Source organism: Quercus suber, unplaced genomic scaffold (assembly GCF_002906115.3).
Source record: "Quercus suber isolate HL8 unplaced genomic scaffold, Cork oak 2.0 scaffold_358, whole genome shotgun sequence".
Lineage (NCBI taxonomy): Eukaryota > Viridiplantae > Streptophyta > Magnoliopsida > Fagales > Fagaceae > Quercus > Quercus suber.
The window spans coordinates 318833-342916 of record NW_027069810.1 but is presented as its reverse complement, the minus strand read 5'-3'; the positions used below and the strand labels follow the sequence as shown (position 1 = coordinate 342916).

General features: G+C 36.7%; 2 protein-coding genes and 1 long non-coding RNA gene across 8 annotated transcripts; 2 read left to right on the top strand and 1 right to left on the bottom strand.

Annotated features, from left to right (window-relative positions):
* Positions 1 to 257: 257 nt before the first annotated feature.
* LOC111999620 (metal tolerance protein 12) lies at positions 258 to 5851 on the top strand. Its single transcript, XM_065760219.1, has 2 exons — positions 258 to 314; positions 3703 to 5851. Exons 1-2 carry the CDS (start codon positions 258 to 260, stop codon positions 5278 to 5280), a joined length of 1635 nt encoding a protein of 544 aa, XP_065616291.1. The 3' UTR covers positions 5281 to 5851.
* A 917-nt stretch (positions 5852 to 6768) lies between these two features.
* LOC111999617 (aminoaldehyde dehydrogenase ALDH10A8, chloroplastic) lies at positions 6769 to 14876 on the top strand. The gene is made up of 15 exons (XM_024031748.2): positions 6769 to 6995; positions 7374 to 7516; positions 8222 to 8302; positions 8386 to 8534; positions 9857 to 9949; positions 10062 to 10185; positions 10334 to 10399; positions 10487 to 10553; positions 10755 to 10831; positions 12835 to 12948; positions 13463 to 13540; positions 13634 to 13785; positions 13883 to 13943; positions 14333 to 14439; positions 14532 to 14876. The coding sequence occupies exons 1-15, from the start codon at positions 6887 to 6889 to the stop codon at positions 14650 to 14652; spliced, it is 1542 nt and encodes a 513-aa protein (XP_023887516.2). The 5' UTR covers positions 6769 to 6886; the 3' UTR covers positions 14653 to 14876.
* A 1189-nt stretch (positions 14877 to 16065) lies between these two features.
* Positions 16066 to 23244, bottom strand: LOC111999618 (uncharacterized). 6 transcript variants are annotated; one of them, XR_002881617.2, is made up of 10 exons: positions 22957 to 23244; positions 20761 to 20867; positions 19869 to 20632; positions 19684 to 19774; positions 19122 to 19495; positions 17873 to 18801; positions 17691 to 17772; positions 17435 to 17547; positions 17193 to 17368; positions 16066 to 16643 (listed from the first exon to the last, which is right to left on the bottom strand). It is a non-coding gene; the product is annotated as an uncharacterized LOC111999618 (long non-coding RNA). The 6 variants fall into 6 exon arrangements; XR_010623717.1 differs by having other exon boundaries at positions 17440 to 17547; XR_010623715.1 differs by having other exon boundaries at positions 17193 to 17547; positions 20756 to 20867.
* Positions 23245 to 24084: the final 840 nt, after the last annotated feature.

Here is a 24084-nt window from a genome sequence, read left to right as displayed (position 1 = left end):
CCATGATTGATAGGTTGAAGTGCAAGTTATTATAAGGGAAAACATTTCTTCAACCTCAACAGTAGCAAGTATTATGTGAACTATAGCAAGCAATCACTACGATTCTTACTAGAAAACCCTCCCATGGCAACATCAGTTAGCCTATTTAAGGGCGCATTGTTAAGTTTAATAAAATTTCATTTTTTTATGGAATAATGTGTAAGTTGGATTTCATTGATTGAATATTTGATTTGGAGGAATATTTCATTAAGAGATATATGCCTAATGAGTTGGCCGTTGATGTATCCGAATATGAGATGGTAGAGTGTGTCAAGGTAAGCACCAAATTCGTTCTTTGCAAAGAATGAAAAAAAAAAAAAAAAGAATTGTTGGTTGATTTTTTTTCACAATTATTATGACATAATACATTATACAATTGTTGATTATAGATTATATAAATTCAGACGAAAGAGGATTTTGTCAAAAATATCATGACCTATCCACATAATCAAGATTATTATCTGATGAATTATTATAATCAGTATCAAGTTCAAGCTTCATCTATCTTTCCTTAAATCCTCCACAATGAAAAAAGATGAATGGGATAGGCCTATGGGCATTACAAATATAAGCCCATGATTCACCTTTGGGCCTGTAATTTAGACTACAAGCCACTCCACTATCTTATATGAACATGACCCATTGAACCAGTCCAGAAATCTCACCCCCACCCCCCCAAAAAAAAATAAATAAATAAAGTTCACAGAATCCCGTTTCTCCAAAGAAATGGGAAGTCTTGGCTAATGAAGTAAGACTAGTCAGAGCTGTCTCCCATAATCAACGCCCAAATAATAAGGCAAAAAGTCTCCGTCCAGATTCCAGAAAACATTGACTATGACTCTATGACGCTTCTTCATAGGACTCAAAATTTTTTTAAAAGAAATAAAAATAAAAACTAGCTTAGTGGATCTCTAAATAGTTAGTTTTTTTTTTTTTTTTTTTTAATTATTTTAAAGACCAAATTAATTAGTTTTGAAATGTCTAAAATCTGTTGGCATTAGTCCAAACTTGGAAGATGTATATAAAATTTACCTTATGTATTTATTTATTTATTTTTATCACTCATCCAACGGCCAAAATCACCCCGTTAGTCACCTGGTCGTTGGACCGACCCCTTTGATTAACTCCGCTGCTCCTCTTAAAGCTCCAAAGACCCAGCTCTATCAAAAATTCCAAAGTCTTCCCCTATCCCTCTAGAGAGGGACGGCTATACCTAAGCTCTTTATACCGTATATATATTTTTTTTTTCTTTTTTTTTTATATATAAAATTTAATATATGGTTTTTTTTTTTAAACAAAGTGAAAACAATCAGCCTAACCCTTTTCTGACCCAGTTGCCCTAATTGTCCCGGAATTCATCCAAACACGATCATAGCAACCCAAAAACCAGAAACAACGGTAACAACATAGGCCAAAACCTCACACAATTGTCTCTAGGAAACACCGAAACACCAAATTTTTCAACAGAATAAGCAGACAATGGAAAACATTCAATCCGATCCCAACTCACAGCCAACAAAACAACCCGAAAAACAAAGCCAAGAATCCACGAACCTTAGAAATCCGATTCTGACCAAACCCACCACCGAAATTCTGATCCCTCGATTCGAAAGCGAACCGGGCAGTCACATTGCCAGACAATTCAGCTAGAATCAATGCGGCGGTGCCGCAATATCGAAGCGCTTGGAATCGGAGAAGAAAAACCACGGCCAAAAGAATGGACTTGAAGAACAAAGCTCTGAGCTGAGAGTGGGAAATGGAGGAAAGAGAGAGAAGATTTGGTTTTGGGGTTTTGGGTGAAATGGGTTTTTGAGAGAGGAAGGACTGGAAGGAGGAGAGAGAAAGAGAGGGTGAGGAGGAAAGAGAGGAGGGAGACGAGGAAAGAGAAAGGGAAGAGAGAGAAGAAGGAGGGGAAGAGCGGAGGAAAGGGAGGAGGGAATAAAGGGAGCGGAGGGAGAAGAGGAGGAGGAGGAAGAGAAAGGAAAGGGAAGATTTTGTGGTGGGTTTGGAATTGGAGGTGAAGGAAGGAGAGAGGAGAGGCGGTGTTTTGATGGGGTTGAAGATGAAGATGATGGAGTGAATGGGTAGACAGGGTAGAGTCTTGAAGTGGTGGGTGTGTTGGGATTGCGCGGCGGCGGCGGTGGTGGTGCGTTGGGGGAGGGAGATGCGGTTAGGACGGTGGTGTGGTGGTGATTTTGGATGAGATGGTGTTGGTGATCGGCCATGGTGGAGTTTGGAGTTGTGTTGTGTTCTGCTTTGGATCTACGAAGTTTGGGTCATTGGGTTTAAGACTCAACAGAGAGATCTGAATTAAGGTGCTGAGTTAAAAAATATGTGTACATTTTTTTTTTTTTTGGGTCAAGTTTGAAAATCTTAATTTTTTTTTTTTAATCTCATTCCGTTTTTCATACCGTTAGGCGTTCGCACTTTTATATTTTAGCAATTAAGACACAGGAAAAATGAAGAATTTTTTTGGATTTTTTTTAACTGATAATTTCAAGGTATTTCTTAGAAAGTGATTTTAGAAATTTATAGAAAAGGAAAAAATAATTGATTTTTTTAAAATTTATATTTTTTTATATATTAATATATGATATTAATTTTTAAACGTAGTGTGTTAACAAATGATTGAAGAGTAAGAAGAATTGATGATGTTTTGCTGGCACTTAACATTGAGATTAGTCTTTCTATATTTTAATTAAAACAAATGAAATTAGTCTTTTTCTTAGAATAAAGAAAGGTAAAATTAGTCAAGAAAGTTATATAGAACATAATTTTTTTCTCTAAATCAAAGTTGGTAGACATTGCAAAAATAGGAATTTTGTATACTAAATATTACTTTAATTAAATTTAATGGATCAAAATGAAAATTTCAACANCTAAATTAAACAAGAGTACACAGAAATGTAACCAAAAACTCTGTCCGAAAATCCTTAGAACTCGCCAACTTCTCATCACTATAATTCTCACTCAAAAGCACACCAAAAACTACAGTGTTTGCCAAAGGCCAAATCAAATTCCCAAAGGAAACACTATCTCCCTCAGCTTCGAACACAACTACGCTAATAACAGCAGGCACAAAAAGCACAATTGTAGTGAAAAACAATGAAATCAGCCTAACCCTTTTCTGACCCAGTTGCCTAATTGTCCCCGGAATTCATCCAAACACGATCATAGCAACCCAAAAACCAGAAACAACGGTAACAACATAGGCCAAAACCTCACACAATTGTCTCTAGGAAACACCGAAACACCAAATTTTTCAACAGAATAAGCAGACAATGGAAAACATTCAATCCGATCCCAACTCACAGCCAACAAAAACACCCGAAAAACAAAGCCAAGAATCCACGAACTTAGAAATCCGATTCTGACCAAACCCACCACCGAAATTCTGATCCCTCGATTCGAAAGCGAACCGGGCAGTCACATTGCCAGACAATTCAGCTAGAATCAATGCGGCGGTGCCGCAATATCGAAGCGCTTGGAATCGGAGAAGAAAAACCACGGCCAAAAGAATGGACTTGAAGAACAAAGCTCTGAGCTGAGAGTGGGAAATGGAGGAAAGAGAGAGAAGATTTGGTTTTGGGGTTTTGGGTGAAATGGGTTTTTGAGAGAGGAGGACTGGAAGGAGGAGAGAGAAAGAGAGGGTGAGGAGGAAAGAGAGAATTTCTGTGTACTCTTGTTTTAGAGCTGTTTTATTTTGCTGAGCTTTCGCTTTGGGGATTGTTGCTTTGCGGTTTGTTGCTCTATGTAGCTGTTAGGGAGTTGGATCCTGTTTATTTGAATTATCTTGAATTGGGGATGGAGTCGCCGGAGTCCTTTTCTACCTCAATTATGAAGCCTATACGGCATATTTTGAGTGAGAGGAAGTCACGGAAGATTGCACTTTTCCTTTTGATCAACACAGGGTACATGGTTGTGGAATTCGTTGCCGGGTTCATGAGCAATAGTCTTGGATTGATATCTGATGCATGTCACATGTTGTTTGATTGTGCTGCTCTGGCAATTGGGCTATATGCTTCATATATTTCACGTTTGCCTGCAAACAATCAGTATAACTATGGACGTGGGAGATTTGAGGTTCTTTCGGGATATGTTAATGCTGTTTTCCTGGTTCTGGTTGGAGCACTAATAGTTCTAGAGTCATTTGAGAGGATTTTGGATCCTCAGGAGATATCAACTAATAGTCTGTTAACTGTATCAATTGGAGGGCTTGTGGTAAATGTGGTTGGTTTGATTTTCTTTCATGAGGAGCATCATCATGCCCATGGTGGATGCTCACAATCTCATCCTCACTCCCATTCCCACTCCCACACCCACCATCATGATCAACATTCTCATGACCATACCGGACATCATCGTGAAGATCATGGAAATCATCATGAATGTATCACTGTTTCCCATGAATGCCTTGAAAAATCATGCTCTGACCACGGTGACCATCATGAACACCACAGCTGTAACACTCATGGTGGTGCTGACAGTTGTAAAGACCACATTAGTGGGGGACACGATCACCACCATGACGATGCTCACCATCATGATCACCATGACCATGCTCACCAGCATGAGCACCATGACCATGCTCACCAACACGACCACCATCACCATGATCACCAACATCATCACCATCAAGTTGATAATGACCATGTCCCTGATGTCCACCACCATCATCATCACTCTGATGGCCATAATGTGGCAGACTCTCATGGTCAAGGAGCAGGTTCCCAAGCTCTTGCCAACTCAACAAAACTTTCATCTGGTAGAGACCAACCACAAAAACTCCACCATCATCATATTGACCACAACATGGAAGGAATATTCCTGCATGTTCTAGCAGACACCATGGGAAGTGTTGGAGTTGTTATATCAACCCTTTTAATTAAGTACAAGGGATGGCTCGTTGCTGATCCTGCATGCTCAATATTTATTTCAGTCTTGATTGTAGCTTCAGTTATCCCATTACTCAGAAACTCTGCAGAAGTTTTGCTCCAAAGAGTTCCTAGAATGCATGAGCAGGAGTTGAAAGAAGCTTTAAATGATGTTATGAAGATAAGGGGAATATGTGGTATACAGAATTTTCACGTGTGGAGCTTTACAAACACAGATGTTGTGGGGACACTAAATCTTCACATCTCAGCAGAAACTGACAAGGCTTCTACAAAGGCACATGTTTCTCGGATATTAAATGATGCGGGAATCAAGGATTTGACGTTGCAGGTGGAATGTGTTGGATAATCAGTGTGGTAACTTTTGACCTAGTTTTCATCATTTGTCGAGAGCATTATACAAGTAGCCCATTTCTTGAGAAGTGACTGTGATCAACATCCTACAAAGATGCTGTTGGCTTGTAGAGAAGTGTGGATCCTCAGTGATGCCCTTAATCTTGGTTCTCGGAAAATAATATATATATTCCAAGGAGTTGAGACAAAATGGCCTGGGTTTTGTAAGCATTATCAACAGATTCATGATGGCTGCTTATAAGATCAGCATGCTTCTTTCCAACAACTCGTTAAGGATGATGGATTTTGTATTTTATCAGTTGATAACATTCTAACAGTCACAAGTTTTGCTTATATGATAATGAGGTCGTGAAATTCTGCACACATGTAAAGAAATAAGCAAAGGCTGCTGGATTACTTGGGTATTCAACTTTTTTGCTAGAATAGGTATACTTACTGGGTTCATGTCCATGGGCCATTGGATCTTACAGTTCTACTGATGTTGTAATTGTGACACACCTGTTTTCTTGCATTACTTGTTCTTGAAACACAGTGAGGTGGAATATATCATTGAACAATTTTGATTATACATGGTGGATAATCATTCTATATCAGTTGTATAACATTTATCTTGATAGTACTCACTACTCACTACATTTTTCGACGTTTCTTGTTCTTTCTCCTTCCATATCAAAGTTAGGCATTGAGGAGAAAAATTTTGTCCTGCCAAGATATTCTGAATAAATTAAAACAAATACATATAGCATACTTGAGATCCGAAATGAAGGCTATGATTGTGAACATCTGAGTAAGACTAATTTAGAATGAATTATAACTTGTAATATTATATTGCTGCCTTGCAATTTTGCAGCCCTTGCTTCAGGTTTTGCAGAGAATGTATGAGACTGAAATTTTATGGCAAGTGAGGCCTATCAACTCTTTTTGTTTATGATTTGTATTTTCCGCACCCATAACATAATTTTATATTTTACATAGTCTGGGTTCCACCAGGTTGCGCCCCATTAAGCAGTTTGGTTAGATCAAACATGTTCTTATATGTTGTACTTTCGATTTTCCGATTGAAATCAATCATATGGTTAATACAATGTGATTTTTTTCAATGGAAATTAAATTTTATTGCTCAATACAATCAAGTAGTTGAAATCAATTGGGAAGGTTACCACTTTTAAGAAATTGTACTTAAATTTTATCTTCTTGAGATATAAGAATCCTTTTCTTGGGCTTACTTGGAAGTTGGGTCTGAATTTGGACAGTACGTGGTATGGCTGGGCTGGGCTTCATATCTACATCTAATTGCCTAACTTTTTAGTTTTTAGTTTTTACCACTACCATAACCAAAAGCATGTAAGACATGAACATATCTTAAAATTATTACAAAAAAGAATCAACATTTCATACAGTGGCATTTGGAGTTTCCTTTGATGAAATAAAGTAAGTTATGGTCCCCTCGTTTTAACTTTTAAGAACTCAAAATATGACAACGACCCACAATAATAATGAACTCTTGTTGCTTATTAGACTATTAGTTAGTCCCTGTGAAACCAACAAAAAAGAACATGCATAGTAAGTCCACTTGCTAAGTTCTTGTGTAGCTTGCCATCATGGCCATCCAAATCCCTTCACGCCAGCTCTTCATCGATGGTGAATGGAGAGAACCTGTTCTCAAAAAACGGATTCCGATCATTAACCCTGCCACAGAAGAGACTGTTGGTATGTGCTGATTCTTTTCTTAGTTTTCTCTTTTGTAATTCTTTTTTTTTTTAACAGATTTTTCCACTGATCTTTTTTCTTCTTACTGTTAAGTCTGTAAGGCATGTTAATGTTCTGTTGCCTCATTACTTTGCAAATGAGATTGAGTCTTTATTGTGAAAGATGTAAATGATGACGTGTACTATGGATAACCTTCTAGTAACCTTTTACTTGAAACAGAAAAGTGGATACTTGAGCTGATTGTGTGTTTCTTCAAACCACGTGAATATTTTGCTAGAAGATCTTTCTTAATGCATGACCATGAATGGTGAAATCAGATTAATTTCTTAGTTTTTTTTTTTTTTTAATTTCAGTCATCTAATATTGTGTTTTCATTAGGGGATATACCAGCAGCCACTACTGAAGATGTGGAGATTGCAGTGGATGCTGCCCGCAGGGCTTTCTCTAGGAATGGAGGGAAAGATTGGGCTTCTACTTCTGGGGCTTTTCGTGCCAAGTTTCTTCGTGCTATTGCTTCCACGGTATTTGATAGCTATTGTTTTCCATATGGAAAAACATGGCCTTTCTTCTGGAAATTCCTTTTACCATTATAGTTGCACAATCATCTTTGTCAGATGAAATTGGACAGGATTTCTCATGTTTTACATAAATTTTGACAACTGACATTGTTACATAAGTCCTCCACTTTACCACTTAAATTATTCCTTTGATAACTGTCTAATTAGTTATAATCTGGGAATTTTCTATATGTTAAAGGTTTTGCAAACCTCTCTGTTGAGTCCCTATATTATATGCTGCAATGAAAATGAAATTTCTCTTCAACATGTCGTGCACATGTACATATACTTATAATCCTAACTTTAGTAAACAGGGTTGGTGTGTATAATTGTATGTTGTTGGCGAACCTCTTAGAAGTCATACAGGTTCATATTTTCCACGTGATTATTTACAAATCTGGTTTGCATGGGAAGTGTAGAGATCAACCCATTGCCACAAACAAGGCCAAAGGAGCTTGAGAAATATCCTTTTTCTTTGAAGTTTGAAAAGCTATGGATAGATTCAGGCCAAAAGAAACTACAAATATATATACTGTTTCTGACTTCTGTATGGTTGCAGTGCTATTGATACTTCAGTCCCATTACAGATGTTCAGAAAGATGTTTGAGTTTTGAAATTCCTTTTCTCTTTCTTATAGATTTCATGACTTCCTCTCTCCTTTGGATACAGGTATTGGAAAGGAAGTCTGAACTTGCACTACTAGAAGTTGTTGATACTGGGAAGCCCTTAGTTGAAACAGCATCTGATATGGTATATCAATAAGAATGATCTTGGGCCAAGCTTTATGTGCCTTTTTTCTTTCTCCCTTTAATTGGCTACTTCATGTCATTCAGGATGGTGTTGCTTCGTGTTTCAATTACTATGCAGAACTGGCAGAAGCTTTAGATGCGAAGCAGAAAGCTTCTATCTCCATACCAGTGCAATCATTCAAAAGTTATGTCCTTAAGGAGCCCATTGGTGTCATTGCACTAATTACTCCTTGGTATATGTTATTATGTTATCCTTGTTCCTCTATATAGGTTCCTTTTTGATATCTTCTTATGCTACAATTGAACTAATTAAGAAACGAGGGGGAAAAAAGAAGGAAAAACAAGAAAAGAAAAGAAAAACTGGTATTAATATTCAATTTCATTCCATTATTGTTTCATATAAATTCTGGACCAAGACTAATTACTAAAGCTATTATGATTTGTTTCTCCTTTACATACAATGAATTGGGTTGAACTGTTACTGTTGTGTCCTCATTATGGTTCACTTATCTGCTAAGTTTTTGTAGTGTTAATTAGACAATAAATTTTCAATGGTGAAAATTACATATGCAGCCATTTACCTTTGTGGATTTGTCATTTTGCATCCTCTCAAATTATGTAGTGATATCAAGTAACTAATAATATAAAATAAAATCAGTTAGTAATCTTCTATGCATGTGTGTATAGGTGGGTGGGTGTGCTAACAGAGGATTTTTGCCTACAAGTAATTATTATTCAATCCTTCCTAGATTATGTAAAAATAATTTGACAAGTACGGTTTATGTGAATATTGTGAGCTTTCTTGTTTATATGATAATAGGTGCATGAACACTTAATATTTTTACACAAGAAGCATTTAGTTCCAGTACTCCACTAATATGACTATCAATAGGCAATAGTATTTTAAAGAGGAAATTACAATTTACATCCCCTGGTTTGACTTTATCAAAATTTAGCACACAAAATTTCATTGACCCCCTTAAGTTTTGAATAGAATTGAAATAAATAGTGCTCCATCCAAAAACCCCTTAAAGATTTCATTTTAATCCAAACTTTAAGTAGTCAAAATATAACAAATAAAAGGTTTTGTGGAACTAAATTGTGATAGGGCCAAACCATGTGGGGTTAAGTTGTAATTGAAAGTTTATTAACAAAATTCAAAATCTGTTAATTGGACGAACGCTAACTATTTCATTTTAATCCAAAGGTTAGGGGGTCAAATGTAGCAATGAAAAGTTTGTGAACTAAATTGTGATAGAACCAAACCACAGGGGAGGTAAATTGTATTTTTTTTTCCCTATTTTAAAAGTAATATCTCTGATACTTCTTACGCTAGTCATTAACCATCCAGCTTAACACTTGTTATCTATTCACTGGTAATTTTAACCCTAATTGAACTCTGACATGGCACATGCCTTTCCAGTCCAAGTTCTTCATAATTTCTGTATAATGATGAATTTTTGTGATGATTGTTATTTTGATAACCTTCATGGATCCCCATGAAAAGATATTGACTTTTATGAACTACGGCTGATTTTTATTTTTTGTGTTGAAGGAACTACCCCCTTTTGATGGCTGCTTGGAAGATTGCTCCTGCTCTGGCTGCTGGCTGTACTGCTATACTGAAGCCATCTGAATTGGCATCTGTGTGAGAAAATTATCTTGTGTTTTCATAAATCTTGCTTCTGCGACCTCTTTTTGTCTACTGACCCAAAAACCAAAAAATACTTTTTTCTTGTTCCTCCTAATTTTATTTGCAGGACTTGTTTGGAGTTGGCTGAAATTTGCAGACAAGTAGATATTCCTCCCGGTGTCCTTAACATAGTGACTGGGTTAGGATCAGAAGCTGGTGCCCTTCTGGCATCTCATCCTCATATAGACAAGGTCCTGCTGTCACATAGTCATTTCATCTATTCCACACTAAATGAAATCTTACCATTGCACACCCCACATCATTGATCATATTTGTAGCACCTTTTATTTTGTATTTCTACCAAAATTGTGATATTAAGTTACATTAATTCTTAAACAGATAGCATTCACAGGAAGTACAGCAACAGGTATCAAGGTCATGACTGCTGCAGCTCAAATGGTTAAGGTATTTTTTTTTTTTTTTTTTTGTTAAAAAGTTATGTTCATTCTCTTGCAGTTTCACTTATGTTATTTTATGTTGGTTGAGTGGCAGCCTATTTCATTAGAGCTCGGTGGAAAGAGTCCAATTATCGTGTTTGAGGATGGAGACCTTAACAATGGTTAGTGAGCTAATAAAAATTCTGACCATTTATACTTATTTATAAGATTTGGGAAAGTTCTTAGCATATAGCAACTGCTCCTTGTATTTGATATTTTGGGCTCTAAAGTGTTGTTGCCCAAGCATACTGCCATCATGAAATTGCAGCATTTTCTAATGTTGATATTTGCCTCTATATATACCCTTTCTGTCACTTGAACAGCTGCAGAGTGGACTATTTACGGCTGCTTTAAGACAAATGGTCAAATCTGCAGTGCGACATCACGTCTCATTGTTCATGTGAGTATGAGAAGCTGACTCTATAATTTTATATATATATATACTTCCCTTCTATCAAAGACCATTTACCAATTATTTAAAATTTGAAGCACGAGAAAAGATTCACTGACAAAGGTCATGCTTACCTGACTTGGAAGTTTTGAGTTACTTGGAGTGTGGAATTCGAGACTAGGCATAAAAAATTGAAAAGTCTCAAAAGTAGGACATATGCTGATTTTGCCAATCTTTAATGTCTGTCAAATGTCGTATATTTAAAATTAATGAATAAAATCCATTTAATAAATTATAGGAATGGTAATATAACAAATTTTGAGAGGAGCACCACAAACATGTACCCGAGTCTTCAAGAACCCTTCTTTCTTTCTTTTTTTGCTGAATTAGTCTTCAAGTACTTTGGTACTTGAAAATGTAAAATACAATTACTTCTCATAAAGTTTAAGTGGGCCTATAAACTTATCAAAAAAAAAAAAAGTTTAAGTGGGCCTATATTGCATATATAAGTTTTAGATGATCATGTTCTCTGGCTTAAGGTCTTTGGGTGCTATTTACTAATCAGATTGACGCGTGCCTGTGCTGTGGCCTGGGATGGTATGTGGATTATGGAACTGGTTTCCAAGAGATAAAATTCTATATATTCTTTTAGTGTTCAAGAGGTAATAACTCATAAGTCATATCACAGGAGGAAACTTTGTGCAGACACAACTTATTAGGAGTATGGGCTTACGGTCCACACCATAAAGTACTTATTTTGGTCTGAAAAGGCACCTGTTTTGACACCAAACCATGAACAAATTTGCCTATGGCCTCTGGGCACGTCAGAACTGCATGAGTTGACCAGGGTGGAGCACGGTCCAAAGTTGGAAGAGATTATGGTAGTGGATTTATAATAATAATAATAATTATTATTATTATTATTATTTGGCATGTCCAAGAATGTATATGTATTGCTCATGGTGGTCTAGAAGAATCTTTCCTGGAAGAATCGTGGTTATGGTGTATAACTGTAAAAAGTATGGACAATCACAGTGTTATGAATCTCTTTTAGGTGGTAAGTTGTCTAGGATTTAGCTATACTTCAAGGGAGCTAGGCCTCCAAGAAAGAGGGGGAAACTAGAGAATTTGATGGTAGAAGCATAGAATCAATCTTATTTCATCAATGAATTCTTTATAAGCCAGGTAATGACCTTTATATAAGTGTAATCGACCCTTGGGATCTCAATTCAACTAACTGATTTCAACAACCTAACCAACTAATGACAGCTCACTAATTAACTGCCAACTAATCTAACTAATCACTGAGTTATACACCACATGCTTAAATACAATAGGTAACATGCCTATTTACAATCAGCACATGCCAGATCAATAAGGCTGATTCTCCCAGCTTGGCAACTACTGCACTCACTTCACTGATGCGCACTACTTCACTGATGTACCTAGGCAAGGCTGTTGCATAACTGACTTGTTGGCATACTAACACTGCTCTGCTGCAATCAGCAATACTGCTGCTATATCAACTTGGCTACTGCAGTACATATTAGCATACAACACATTATCAACACACTTTCTAAAGCAACACATAGCCAAGGCAGATATGGTTTTAACTTATTGGATTATGTTGCATTAGTTTACATCCTCTTGGGTGGACTCATGCATGAGGCTATTCTCTTGTAAAGAATTCCTGTTATTTATTTACTGATTATCTAACAGGATTTATGCCTGGCCCATGCTTGCACATTTTTCAAATCTAGCCACTGGAAAACGGCTGGCTATATTCATAAGTCAGGTCTAAGTATTTTCTGATATGTTTGCAAAGATATTAATCTGGGTTGATATTCGTCTTTCTTGCCCTTACCAGGAGTAAAATTGCCTCTCCTCATCATGGTTTTTGCATATTAGTGTTGTGAGTAAAAAAGGAAAAATTGGATATTTTCTTTTAGTTGCCTTTCTCAAGTTCTTACTTGGTAAGTATCAATAATATAAATAACCTTCCAACATGTCAGGAAAGCATTGCAGCAGATTTCCTAGTAAAACTTATTGATTGGAGTAAGAACATCAAAATTTCTGATCCCCTGGAAGATGGTTGCAGGCTTGGTGCTATTATCAGTAAAGGGCAGGTATGATTGCCTTTTTTTTTTTGGGGGGGTGAGGAGAGAGGGGTGGTGGGGGGATGATTATTATGACTTCTTTTTTATTTAGTTTAGTCACTCTTTTACATTTAAAACATCTTAGGTGAAAAGAACATTAAACCAAATTCTGCAATTTGGCTTCATGTCTATGCCCCAACCTGACCCTGTGGCCCACACAGGCAGATAGGTGGCACTCTTGTACTCCTGTACAACAACAATCTGCATTGGTATTCAAATTGATAGCTCATGAGTTTTTCATTTAAAGCACTGGTCATAATTCTTGTTTAACTCATGTAAGGATTCTTGTCACTTGAACAAACTTAACTGAGTTAACTATTGAAAGTAATAGACTGTGTAGCCTCACATTCACAGCTCGTCTTTGCCTACAAAGACTCTCCAAAAAGGTCATATCTAAATTAGCACAGTTACTAAGAAATGAACTCTCTCATCTCTCTTATTCAAACATTCTCGAAAATGAAATTTGTTCTCCATTTTTCTTTAGTACGAGAAGGTAATGAATTTCATTTCAACTGCTAAAAACGAAGGTGCAACCATTCTCTATGGAGGTGCCCGCCCTCAGGTAAGAACATTTTCTTTTGTCAATTGTCAATGCATGGACTATGCCGTCATCTCATTTGTGTTTTTAATTGAATTTTATGGGGGGAAATGACAGCATTTGAGGAAAGGATTTTTCATTGAACCAACCATCATAACAGATGTTAGCACCTCCATGCAAATATGGAGGGAGGAGGTGTTCGGTCCTGTTTTATGTGTTAAAACATTTTCTACTGAAAATGAAGCCATTGAACTAGCAAATGACACCGAGTGAGTCACTAGTTACCTTCACAGATTTGTCCTAATATTTTGAATTTTGCTTCACAGCCAACAGTTTGGTAATGTCTCTGCTCTTGATCTTTCACAGTTATGGTTTAGGTGCTGCTGTAATTTCAAAAGATCTGGAAAGGTGTGAGCGCTTGACCAAGGTAAGAACATTGGAGTTTCTTAATGCTACTTGTCCACATATAGATGGAGCATAGATTTTGTTGACTAACCCAGGAAAGCAATTCACATTCTTGCCATGCATTGCAGCCTCAAAAGTACTTTGATTATTTTCTACTGATTTTAATTTTCTTTCTCAAGCTTTGAATGGAGTGGTGCATTTTTTTCCGTCCATAATAAGAATAACAAACTCACGAGAAGGTGAAAGTAGAGTTTGCTTCTGTAACCCTTGTATACATATGACACAGAGAAAGCTTTCTTCGTATAGCATCTCAAGATGAAGCAAATCTACATCATGTGATTATCAAAAAAAAAAAAAAAAATCTGCATCGCGTGTCTCATAAATAACTATGTTTCATTCTATGTCCTACAGGCTCTTCAGGCAGGGACTGTGTGGATTAACTGTTCACAGCCCTGCTTTGATCAAACCGCATGGGGAGGCAACAAGCGTAGTGGTATTGGGCGTGAATTAGGAGAATGGTATGACAAGGATTATCATTTTTAATTTTTTATTAGTAATCTAGATGATACTAATTAAAATTATTCTTCTATCGCCTTTACTGCATTTGCAGGGGTCTGGACAGCTACTTGAGTATAAAGCAAGTTACACATTACATTTCTAATGAGCCATGGGGGTGGTATTCTCCTCCTCAAAGTAGTGAAGAACTTGAAAGGAGCCAAAAGCAAAACTAGTGTAAGGAAAAAAAAAAAAAATGGATGGGCTCTACAAATAAAGCGCATTTTATAACTTGTTAGGAAAAAGTTACGAGTTTTGCCTACATAAGAGATGTCATGTTTCTACAATTTGAAGCTGTAAAACAATTGCTGAAATGCCTTGTAAATATGAATATAGATATGTGAGACACAAAGACAAAACTAAATTGAAAAAGAAAAGCTTCAAGCTCTTTTCCCTTTAAGCAGCTTAATTTGGGATTTAATATTTCAACCCATCCTGTTTATCAACTTTTTTCGTGCATGCTTAATCTGTACAAATACCTTAAATTAGCAGGAGTTTGTTTGAGCCGATACATTGGTTGATTAATTACTTTTTAAGTAGCTCTATTTTTGGATGCCAAAACAATCTACTTTCTAACAAAACTCAAGTAGCCTTGTGGGAGTATCTAGTCAGATATAGCACAGTGGTTGATTAACATATATGATAAATCGCACTAAAATTAATTTGGCTAAAATATCATTTTTGTCCTTAACTTTCACAAAAGTTCTAAACATTCACTGCGACCACTTCATAGGACATATAACTTAGCATACATTGTTCAAGAAACTCAACAAACAACCATTCAAAATGGAACTTTAATAACAACTGTCCAAGATAATGTTATAATTCCGTGTGTACATTGTTAAGACAACGTTATAACTTCTAATTCCTGTACATTCATGACATAGCATACTCAAAATGTATAGCATCCATGATTATCCATACAATCATAAAAAACAATAAGTCATTGCATGCCAATACATTACAAAGTTCGTAACTAATATTGCCTACACAAAATAGATAGTATTTTAGTCATCTTGTCCCCCATTATTGATGTTAAGATATGTGTAACAAAAACTCTATATAGAGTAGGCAAACTACATCCTTTCTTGGAGGAATTTCTTTTCCTCTTCCATTATTATCTTGTAATGATTTGATTTATTTATTTATTTTTATTTTTTTTTGAGAAACATTTCGGATGATATCTATTTGAATAAAAAAGAGCCACCAGGTCTAACATTGATTATAGCCAATAAATGTTCAGGTTTAATATTTTCGTCATTTATGAATAAATCCTTGGAAGTTCATGTGATATTAATATATTATTAACAAAACTCAAAGAAACCAGTAAATTCAACATCATATTAAACAATTGTCGCATCTTCCAAAAAGTTAAAAACTGAAAATAAATAACACTCCGGTTTGTTTTATATAATGATCTATTCGCACCTTAAATTAAAAATCTCTGCACATTTTGTGTCGCAGCTATTAAATGGATGGCAGATTTTGTTCCAAGTTCATTAATTTTATTAGAAAACATATAACCAAGCCAATACCAATAACAATAATAGTATAAGTAACAACATATTAATAGGAAAAAATTTGCTGAAGAGAATAAAAAAGGTGTTGGATTTTCATCTCACAAAAGAAACTGTACAAGAGGACTACTTAAGAGTCACAACAGTTGGCAGTACTATGAAACCATCAAAAAGAACCAAGGGAAAATGAAGAACAGCAAACAATTATAAGTCCTGCATGTCCAAAAATGATTGTTCAAATTCAATAGCTAAAATTGCATGGGAGGTGAACCAGAAGTTGTCCTAACTAGTCATCAGGGAGAGAGAGAGGATCCTCATTGTAAGACAGATGTGGAAAATACCAGAATGGATCAAATATGGAATCATTTGGCATATGGTTTACCGAGAAAGACATATAATCTCTTTTATCCAAGAAGTGTATCCGCGATTGCTGCTTCTAAGTTCGTATATGCAATTAGAAGGTTGTTGGATACCTGTCAATCGGGTAATGTCGCAAGATCCTAGGCCCATTGAAGGACCCAAAAACAGTGCGTGATCCGCAATATTCACCACCATCTTCCATTGCAAGTGCACAAAATTTAGCTCGTAAACTTTATGTTCCATGAATGGTAATGAAGATACAACCATCATCAGGCGTTGTCCATCAGAAACTTTATGTTCCATGAATGGTGAAAGACATGATAAAATCGATTATTGAGTTGCAATTTTTTTTTTTTATTCCAAAAGAAACATATCCAAAGTATATAGAAAGAGTTTACTACTACTACTACTAACTGCATTGTAACGCACAACTACAGAAAATTTTCACAATAAACGCAGGATAGAGGGAATTTGCAAAGTAGCGGTTAATAGAGATTTAATGTAGTAAGTTAGGCAACATTTAAAAATTTTAAGACAAATAGCATCTCGAGTTTTAGAAAATTGAGATCTAATAAAAAATCAAGTTTTAGAAACTCGCTTTGCACTTGCTGTGAATTGCTGAGTTGGCATAAAACGACTACGTATATCTCGAGTCTTAAAGATTCGACTTTTAAAAACAGCTGATACAGAAACTCTAAAAAATCAAACTTTTTACTTCCCAATATATCCACAAACACCAATCAGATACAAAAGCAAAGTAAAATATCAAAAACATGCATATTAAGATCAATCAGGTAAAAACAATAAAATTTAATGATGATGCATTTATCATTCAATACCTTATCATGTGTTCCTGTGAAAGAATGACAAAGTTTCTCAACACAATGAAGCTGTTCTTGCTGCTTAGACATTGAAGTTGCCACAAAGTTGCAAAGAGAACCAATTTTTTGGGCAAGCTCAGCTTGGAAATTGGTCACCACCAATCTGTTATCAGCATTCAGTCTGTCTTCTCTTCCTATATGGTAAGTATCACATCAGAAAGCAGGTTTCAGTTGCAAAAAATACAATTCAAAGCTTATACCTAACTTTCACATGAATAAAACTTTTGATGGGTTTCTAGCATAATCCCCATTTGTTCAATCTGTTATTTATTATTTGCACCAGGTAGCACATTAGAGATACCATGTCAATCACCTGCAAACCGAACGCAACTCTTCAACAATCATGAAATATGAATATAATGAACTTATTGGTAAATAATGTGTACAAACTTTTACTTCACAACATACATTGTTATCACCTACTTGGCGTAAAATGATAATAAATGGTAGACTAACCAATTTTGCGTTTTTTAACCCTCGTGTAATGTTTGGGCAGGGGAGGAGGCTGTGGGGCATCATCCTTAGGCTCATCATCATGCTACAAAGACATTAGATGCATACAATCAATATTCAGTGTAATGATAAGAATAAAGTGAACTGCAAAATAGGCGTAAACATCGTAATTAATGTTATCGTACCATAGAGCTGCCTTTGTGTCCTATTTTGTGTCCACCTGTCCCATAAGTGGGTGCTCTTCTAGCACGTTGCGGTCTACCTCGTGGGGGTGAGAGCTGATGAGGGGGATGCTCGTCCGGTACATCAGTATCTGGCTATGGAGTGTCAGTCCCAACCAGAGGTCCTAGAGGGTCGGATGAGGATGAAGTAGGTGGGTAATGATGCTCTGTGTAGAGGCCATAAGTGGGGATCATTGTCATGGGTTCAGTATGGGATGGGTCTAGGGGCAAAGTGGGTGCACTAGAGCTAGTGGGTGGGTATGAGGGTGTCTCGGGGTGCATAGGAGGGGTCAACTGAGAATGAATACCGAGATCGAAACTGAGCTGTGAAGGTGGGGTGGGTGAAGGGACCTTGGGCTAAAGAGATGCATCTACCGTGGGTGGAGGGACCTCGAACTGAGGAGATGCATTTGGGATGGGTGGAGGGACCTCGGGCTAAGGAGATGCATCTACCATGGGTGGAGGGACCTCAGACTGAGGAGATGCATCTAGGATGGGTGGAGGGACCTCGGGCTGGGGAGATGCGTGTAGGACGGGTGCAAGTATCTCAGGACTACTTACAACCCGAGGGGTTGTTGCACGCCGACCATGGCCCCTAGTTGCACTTGTGCTTGGGCTTGTTATAGCAGGCCGACCACGGCCCCTAGCTACAGTTGTGCTTGGGCTTGCTGTAACAGGCTGACCATGGCCCCTAGCTGCGCTTGTGCTTGGGCTTGCAGTAGCACGCCGACCACAGGTTGGTGTACTTATGGGTGTTGCGCTTGTGCTTAGGGTTGCAGTAGTTGCTGATTCAGTTTTAGTACAGTTGTTTGCCTGCCCAATTGCTGCAGGATCACCACCAAGCCCAGCCACATTATGTAGGATGCGCCGGACATGGTTGTGTTCTCGGCTGCCTACAGGAAGCCAATTCAACAGCACTAAATGACTTTCAATCTAAAACAGAGAAAGAACTAATACAATTAGAATTTTCCACATTTATGTAACAATTATAGAATGGATAATATAGTACTTATTTATTAATCTACTCAAATACTCATCTAAACTAAGAACTGAAAGTTTTATTATGATACTATATGCAACAGAAAGTCTTTTTAATTGGATGTCAATAAGATCAAACCAAATTTGTTGAAAAAAGAACTCAATTGATTCTACGTTCGTACATGTACTAAAGAAAAAACAAAGCAAGCAATAAAATATAATTAGAACACATTACCATCATATCTAATTTAGCGCTATTGTGGTCAACATACTTTCAAGTGACCGGATGGTACCATCGGTAATAGTCATGATCGTGAGGCATCTCACCAATCTGAGGAGGTGCATGGCAAAGTCGCTATTCTCTGGTATCCTATGTAAGGATATACGGTCCATGCTCCTCCCTCCAATTCTTTTCCACCTTACCATGCAAGTCTATTCTATGCAGCCTACCATCGTACACAACACGGTCAGGCTACGCCTATGCCAATCCAAACTGTCGAAGGACACAGTCCGGGTGGTGTATCTCCACTATGCAAAAACACACAAGCGGCACCCTTGCTATCCACGTGTCCTTCCTTGCAACGCAGAAGTCAGGAAGGTGGCCGAAGTCTACCTCATACGGTTGCCACACAATTTACAATAGAAACAAAAAACAATTATCATAGCATCTTAAAATGTGAAACAAGGGAGAATACAGGGAAAAACAAAAATTAAAACGGAAGATATGTTAAAGGATGAAGCAATCATATTCTTAAGGAAAATTAACATAACCAAATAGAATTTTTGAATATTATTACCTAGCTCGGCTGCATTGTAACTAATTGCTCGCAATAGTAGACCAAGGTCGTCCCGGATGGCCTACTCTTCGGGCTTGGCACCCGCACCCACCTACAGTTACGAGCGAATAACATAAGATAAGTAGCTACTTAGTTACTAAAAAGAGTACATTGCATAACATACTAAATATCAGGAAAATACTTACTTAAATGCAAGTGGAGCATATGGCCATGGGCCATAATCACATCCAGGTGGGGGCTCTATCCTCGGGCACAAGAATGGCAACCTTGCCCATGCCCAATACTAGACCAAGGTGCGTGCTCCACCAATCTGCAATGCCCCTTTCTCGCTTGCCTGACACAACTCTCTGTACAACTAGGCCAGGCAACCACTACCCCAACTATATTGTGGCAGATCACGAAGGTTCCACAGTTGCTCCAAGAACATCAGATGCACCTTATCTCCTGACTTGTCCATGAAAAGCTTATCCCTTAGTAGCGCTAAAATATAGCACCGGGCATACTCGTGTATCTGAATCTCTGTTGCGTTATGAGGCAGTGGCACTACAATGGCCTCAACAAGGCGACTAATGAGAATTCTTTGCCCTACCAAAGTTTTGTTGTCATTCGCCAAAGTAAAACCAAACAAGTCCATGCAAAGAGCTCTCCAATTTCCATTTACCACAGCAGTCGGCCCAACCAAGACCTCACCATCTATAGGAAGTCCGAAAATGGCCTCCACATCTTGTAGGGTGATTGACATCTCACCATGTGGAATATAGAACGTATAAGTCTCCAGCCGCCATCACTCAACTAGGGCTGATATTAGGCAATGGTCTATCTCTCTAAAAGGGGCCCTAAACAATCCTTCAAGCCTTAGCAACTTGATAATGTCAATCATCCGATTATCTCTCATTTGAATGTTTGTCATTTCCTTAGTGCGACCACGGCATGTAAGTGGGCCCAGGTTCTGCAAAATCGATAAAAATTATAGCAGTTGTTAGAACTAGAAATACAACTTTGAAAGAACTTGCTAACTAAAAGTCAAAGACAATGTAAAAATTAAAGCAGTTGTTAGAACTAGATATTTCACCTCACCATTCCAAATGTCCTCTGATCGATGATATGGTTGTCGCGTCAAAAATGACGTATCAAGCGAACCAGGCTGCAAGATCTATGGCTCCTCATCGATTGGAGGCTCCATACTACAAAGAGTGCTACTGTGAGATCATTAATAGTGTGGGGGCAAAGGAATGCTATTCTACATGCAAGGAAAATCTATACTGAAGAGCAGCTTATTGGCATTATTTAAAAAAGGATGCTCAAAGAATGGAAAGCAAGAAGAAGTACATCTATAACTCAGGATTAAATGGAGTACTTTGCTGTAATTGGGGATTCAATCCAACCTTGATCTTTTCTGTTCTTATGTAATTGGTAAGTTATTTTTAAAAATAATACATCAATACAAGTGGAATCCTTTATTTCTCTAGCCTTTTCTCACACACACACATACACATGTAAATATCTACATGAGAGATGGATTTGAAATTTCACAGCTAAATCATGAAGAAAAAGCATTTAAAACAGTAAAAAAAGAAAACAAATGAAAAAAAAATCATAAGGATAATAATTTCCAAAGAATTGAAGAAATCAGCTGATCCTACATTAAGCACATTATTTTTCTCCATTAACAAATCCTGCATAAAGCACATTATTTTTCTCCATTGACATTTGGAGTAGATAAAGGCATAAGCTATTATACAAGCAGTCTCCATGCTAAAAGCAATTAAAAACTTTTACCATTGGATGATTTCCATCCCAATTTGGGAGGCAATACAGATTATTTAAACAATAATCAGGCAACAAATTGTTCTTTAAAGGGTGGTGAATGACACAACATAAAAATATCAAATGATCTTAAGTAATTTAGTTGAACACATAAAGTTTCTGGCACTAATCTATAACTCAGGATTAAATAGAGTACTCTCCAAAGCTATTGGGGATTCAATCCAACCTTCATCTTTTCTGTTCCTATGTAATTGGTAAGTTATTTTTAAAAATAATACCTCAATACAAGTGGAATCCTTTATTTCTCTTAACCTTTTCTGACTTCTTTTTTTGAGTTGCAGCTTTAATTTGCCAAGGAAGACTACCAAAGATAAGAAAAGAGCAAGGCGGTTCAAGTTATGCAATGCAATGTAGAGTATAGACAATTCAAAAGGTTATGAAAACCCCCATTTTTCTATGCCAATGTCTGATAAGACTACATATATTTTCATTCCATCACCTTCAAAATTATATATATATATATACACAAGATTAAAATGACATTTAAATTTTCAAAAAGAACACATTTTAGCAATACAACCAAACAACTTCAGCATTTCACTATCTGACAACATAAATTTTAAATATTTCTTTCTCGTGACATGTAATGATAAATGTGAGGAACCACACAGAGATCTGAAACAAATTGGAACCATTTTGCTAAGTTTCAACAATCAAGTAACACCTACTGGAAGTAATGCATACTAGTACAAGTGATGAATATTCATCTAATTAATCAAAAGGAACAAACCATGTCAATTTAATGGAAGGTCTAAAGCAGTTGGCTACAATAGTGCCCAATTTCTAATGGAATAAATGCAGTGATGGCTTAGTGCAACGAGCTTTAAACTCATTACCAATTGTTCCTCTATTGGGAGTTATAAGTGAAGGCTTGCTCTATATAGACAATTGTTTTAGTCTCTCAACTTGAAGAAAGATAAAATAATGTGATTTTACCAAACTTCTACATTTGGTACTTTCCTCATCAATTATGCATAACACGCATTTTACACAGAATTTATAAATTGAAGAAGAAGATATGTCAGAAATAGGAAATCATGGCAATATTTGCTTAACTTAATGAAATTAATACTCTTGGTTATGAAAACCCAAATTGTGTTCCAAAAGGAAGAAAAGTAATTCCAAGTTTCTAACCAAGCCTTACAAGCGATGAACAGAGTCTTATGCCTAGAAACAAACAATTATTCTAACTAACTGTCTGAAAGAAATATTCTCTATGTGTGTTGTTACAACTATAGTATTATAAAAACAAAATTCATGGCCAGGTAGTAATAATAGAATGAAATCAAGAATCATGCTAACTAGAGCCACTTGAATATAACCTCACAGAGGAACCCAAAATCACTATAACTGAAAATCATGGTTAACATGCAACATATAAACACTATGGATTCCACAAAGGCAAAAGAATTAAACCCAAAAAACTGAAATTGAAAAAAGGAGTACCTTTGGCACGGTGGGCTACGATCAAAGCAACAATGGGCTACGATTGCTTGAGAGTGAGTGAGTTTGAGAGTGAGTTTGAGAGGGTGAAGCGAAGGTTGAGTGAGTGAGGGTTTGACTGAGAGTGTTTCGTTCACCAGGCTACGATCAGAGCAACAATGGGCTACGATTGCTTGAGAGTGAGTGAGTGACTTTGAGAGTGACTTTGAGAGGGCAGAGCGAAGTTGGAGTGAGGGTTTGACTGAGAGTGTTTCATGTGTTTGAAATTTGAGAGTGTTTGAGTGAGGCTTTTGAAAGTGTGTGTTTGTGTTATATGGTGTGCAAATTTTGAGTCTTATAAACTCAATTTTATGTGGCTCCACGTGGAAAATTTGTCCACGTAAGGGTGTCACCAAAACAGCAAACTCAAGATTTAGAAACTCGAGTTTTAAAAACTTGAGAAGCTAGTTGCACACATACTTTCAAAACAGGGCAACTAATGAAATGGTTAGAAATCTAACGTTATTTGGAAAGGGTGTTCACGCAGGATATATCTACTCATTCAAACATTTCTTGAAACCTATAAACAAACAACTTTCTTATGCATGCACGGCTTCTACTATATCCACGTAGGTATAAAAACCCATATTCATTTAATGGCAGAAAGGAACATACATAAATATCGTATAACTTTCTTGAAGATCAAATCCATTTGGTTGCCAAAACTTATATATTTCTTGAAATTGAAGGATTAATCCATAAACTTAAATCTAAATTAGTTCATTATTTGGAACACAAGAAAAGCAAAACTTACCAACCCAGAAGCCTTGAAAGGGTCTGTTTGGATATCGCTTATTGCTAAAAATTAAAAACTGAAAACTGAAAACACTGTAACAAAATAATTTTTAAATATGTGAATAGTATTGTAGAACCCAATTTTAAAAAAAAATTGCAAAAATCTGTACTTTCGAGTTCCGTGAACATTGCATGGGACCCACACAAAAAAGGCAATTGTTGGATAGCAACTTACGCAAACAGTGTAAGAACCGGGTGCGTTCTAAGGGGAAATGAAAGAGAATTTACTTAAGTCAAGAAACTCTAGATTAAGCAATGTTAGAACAAGATTCTCCTCTTTTTCTATACGCCAAATCG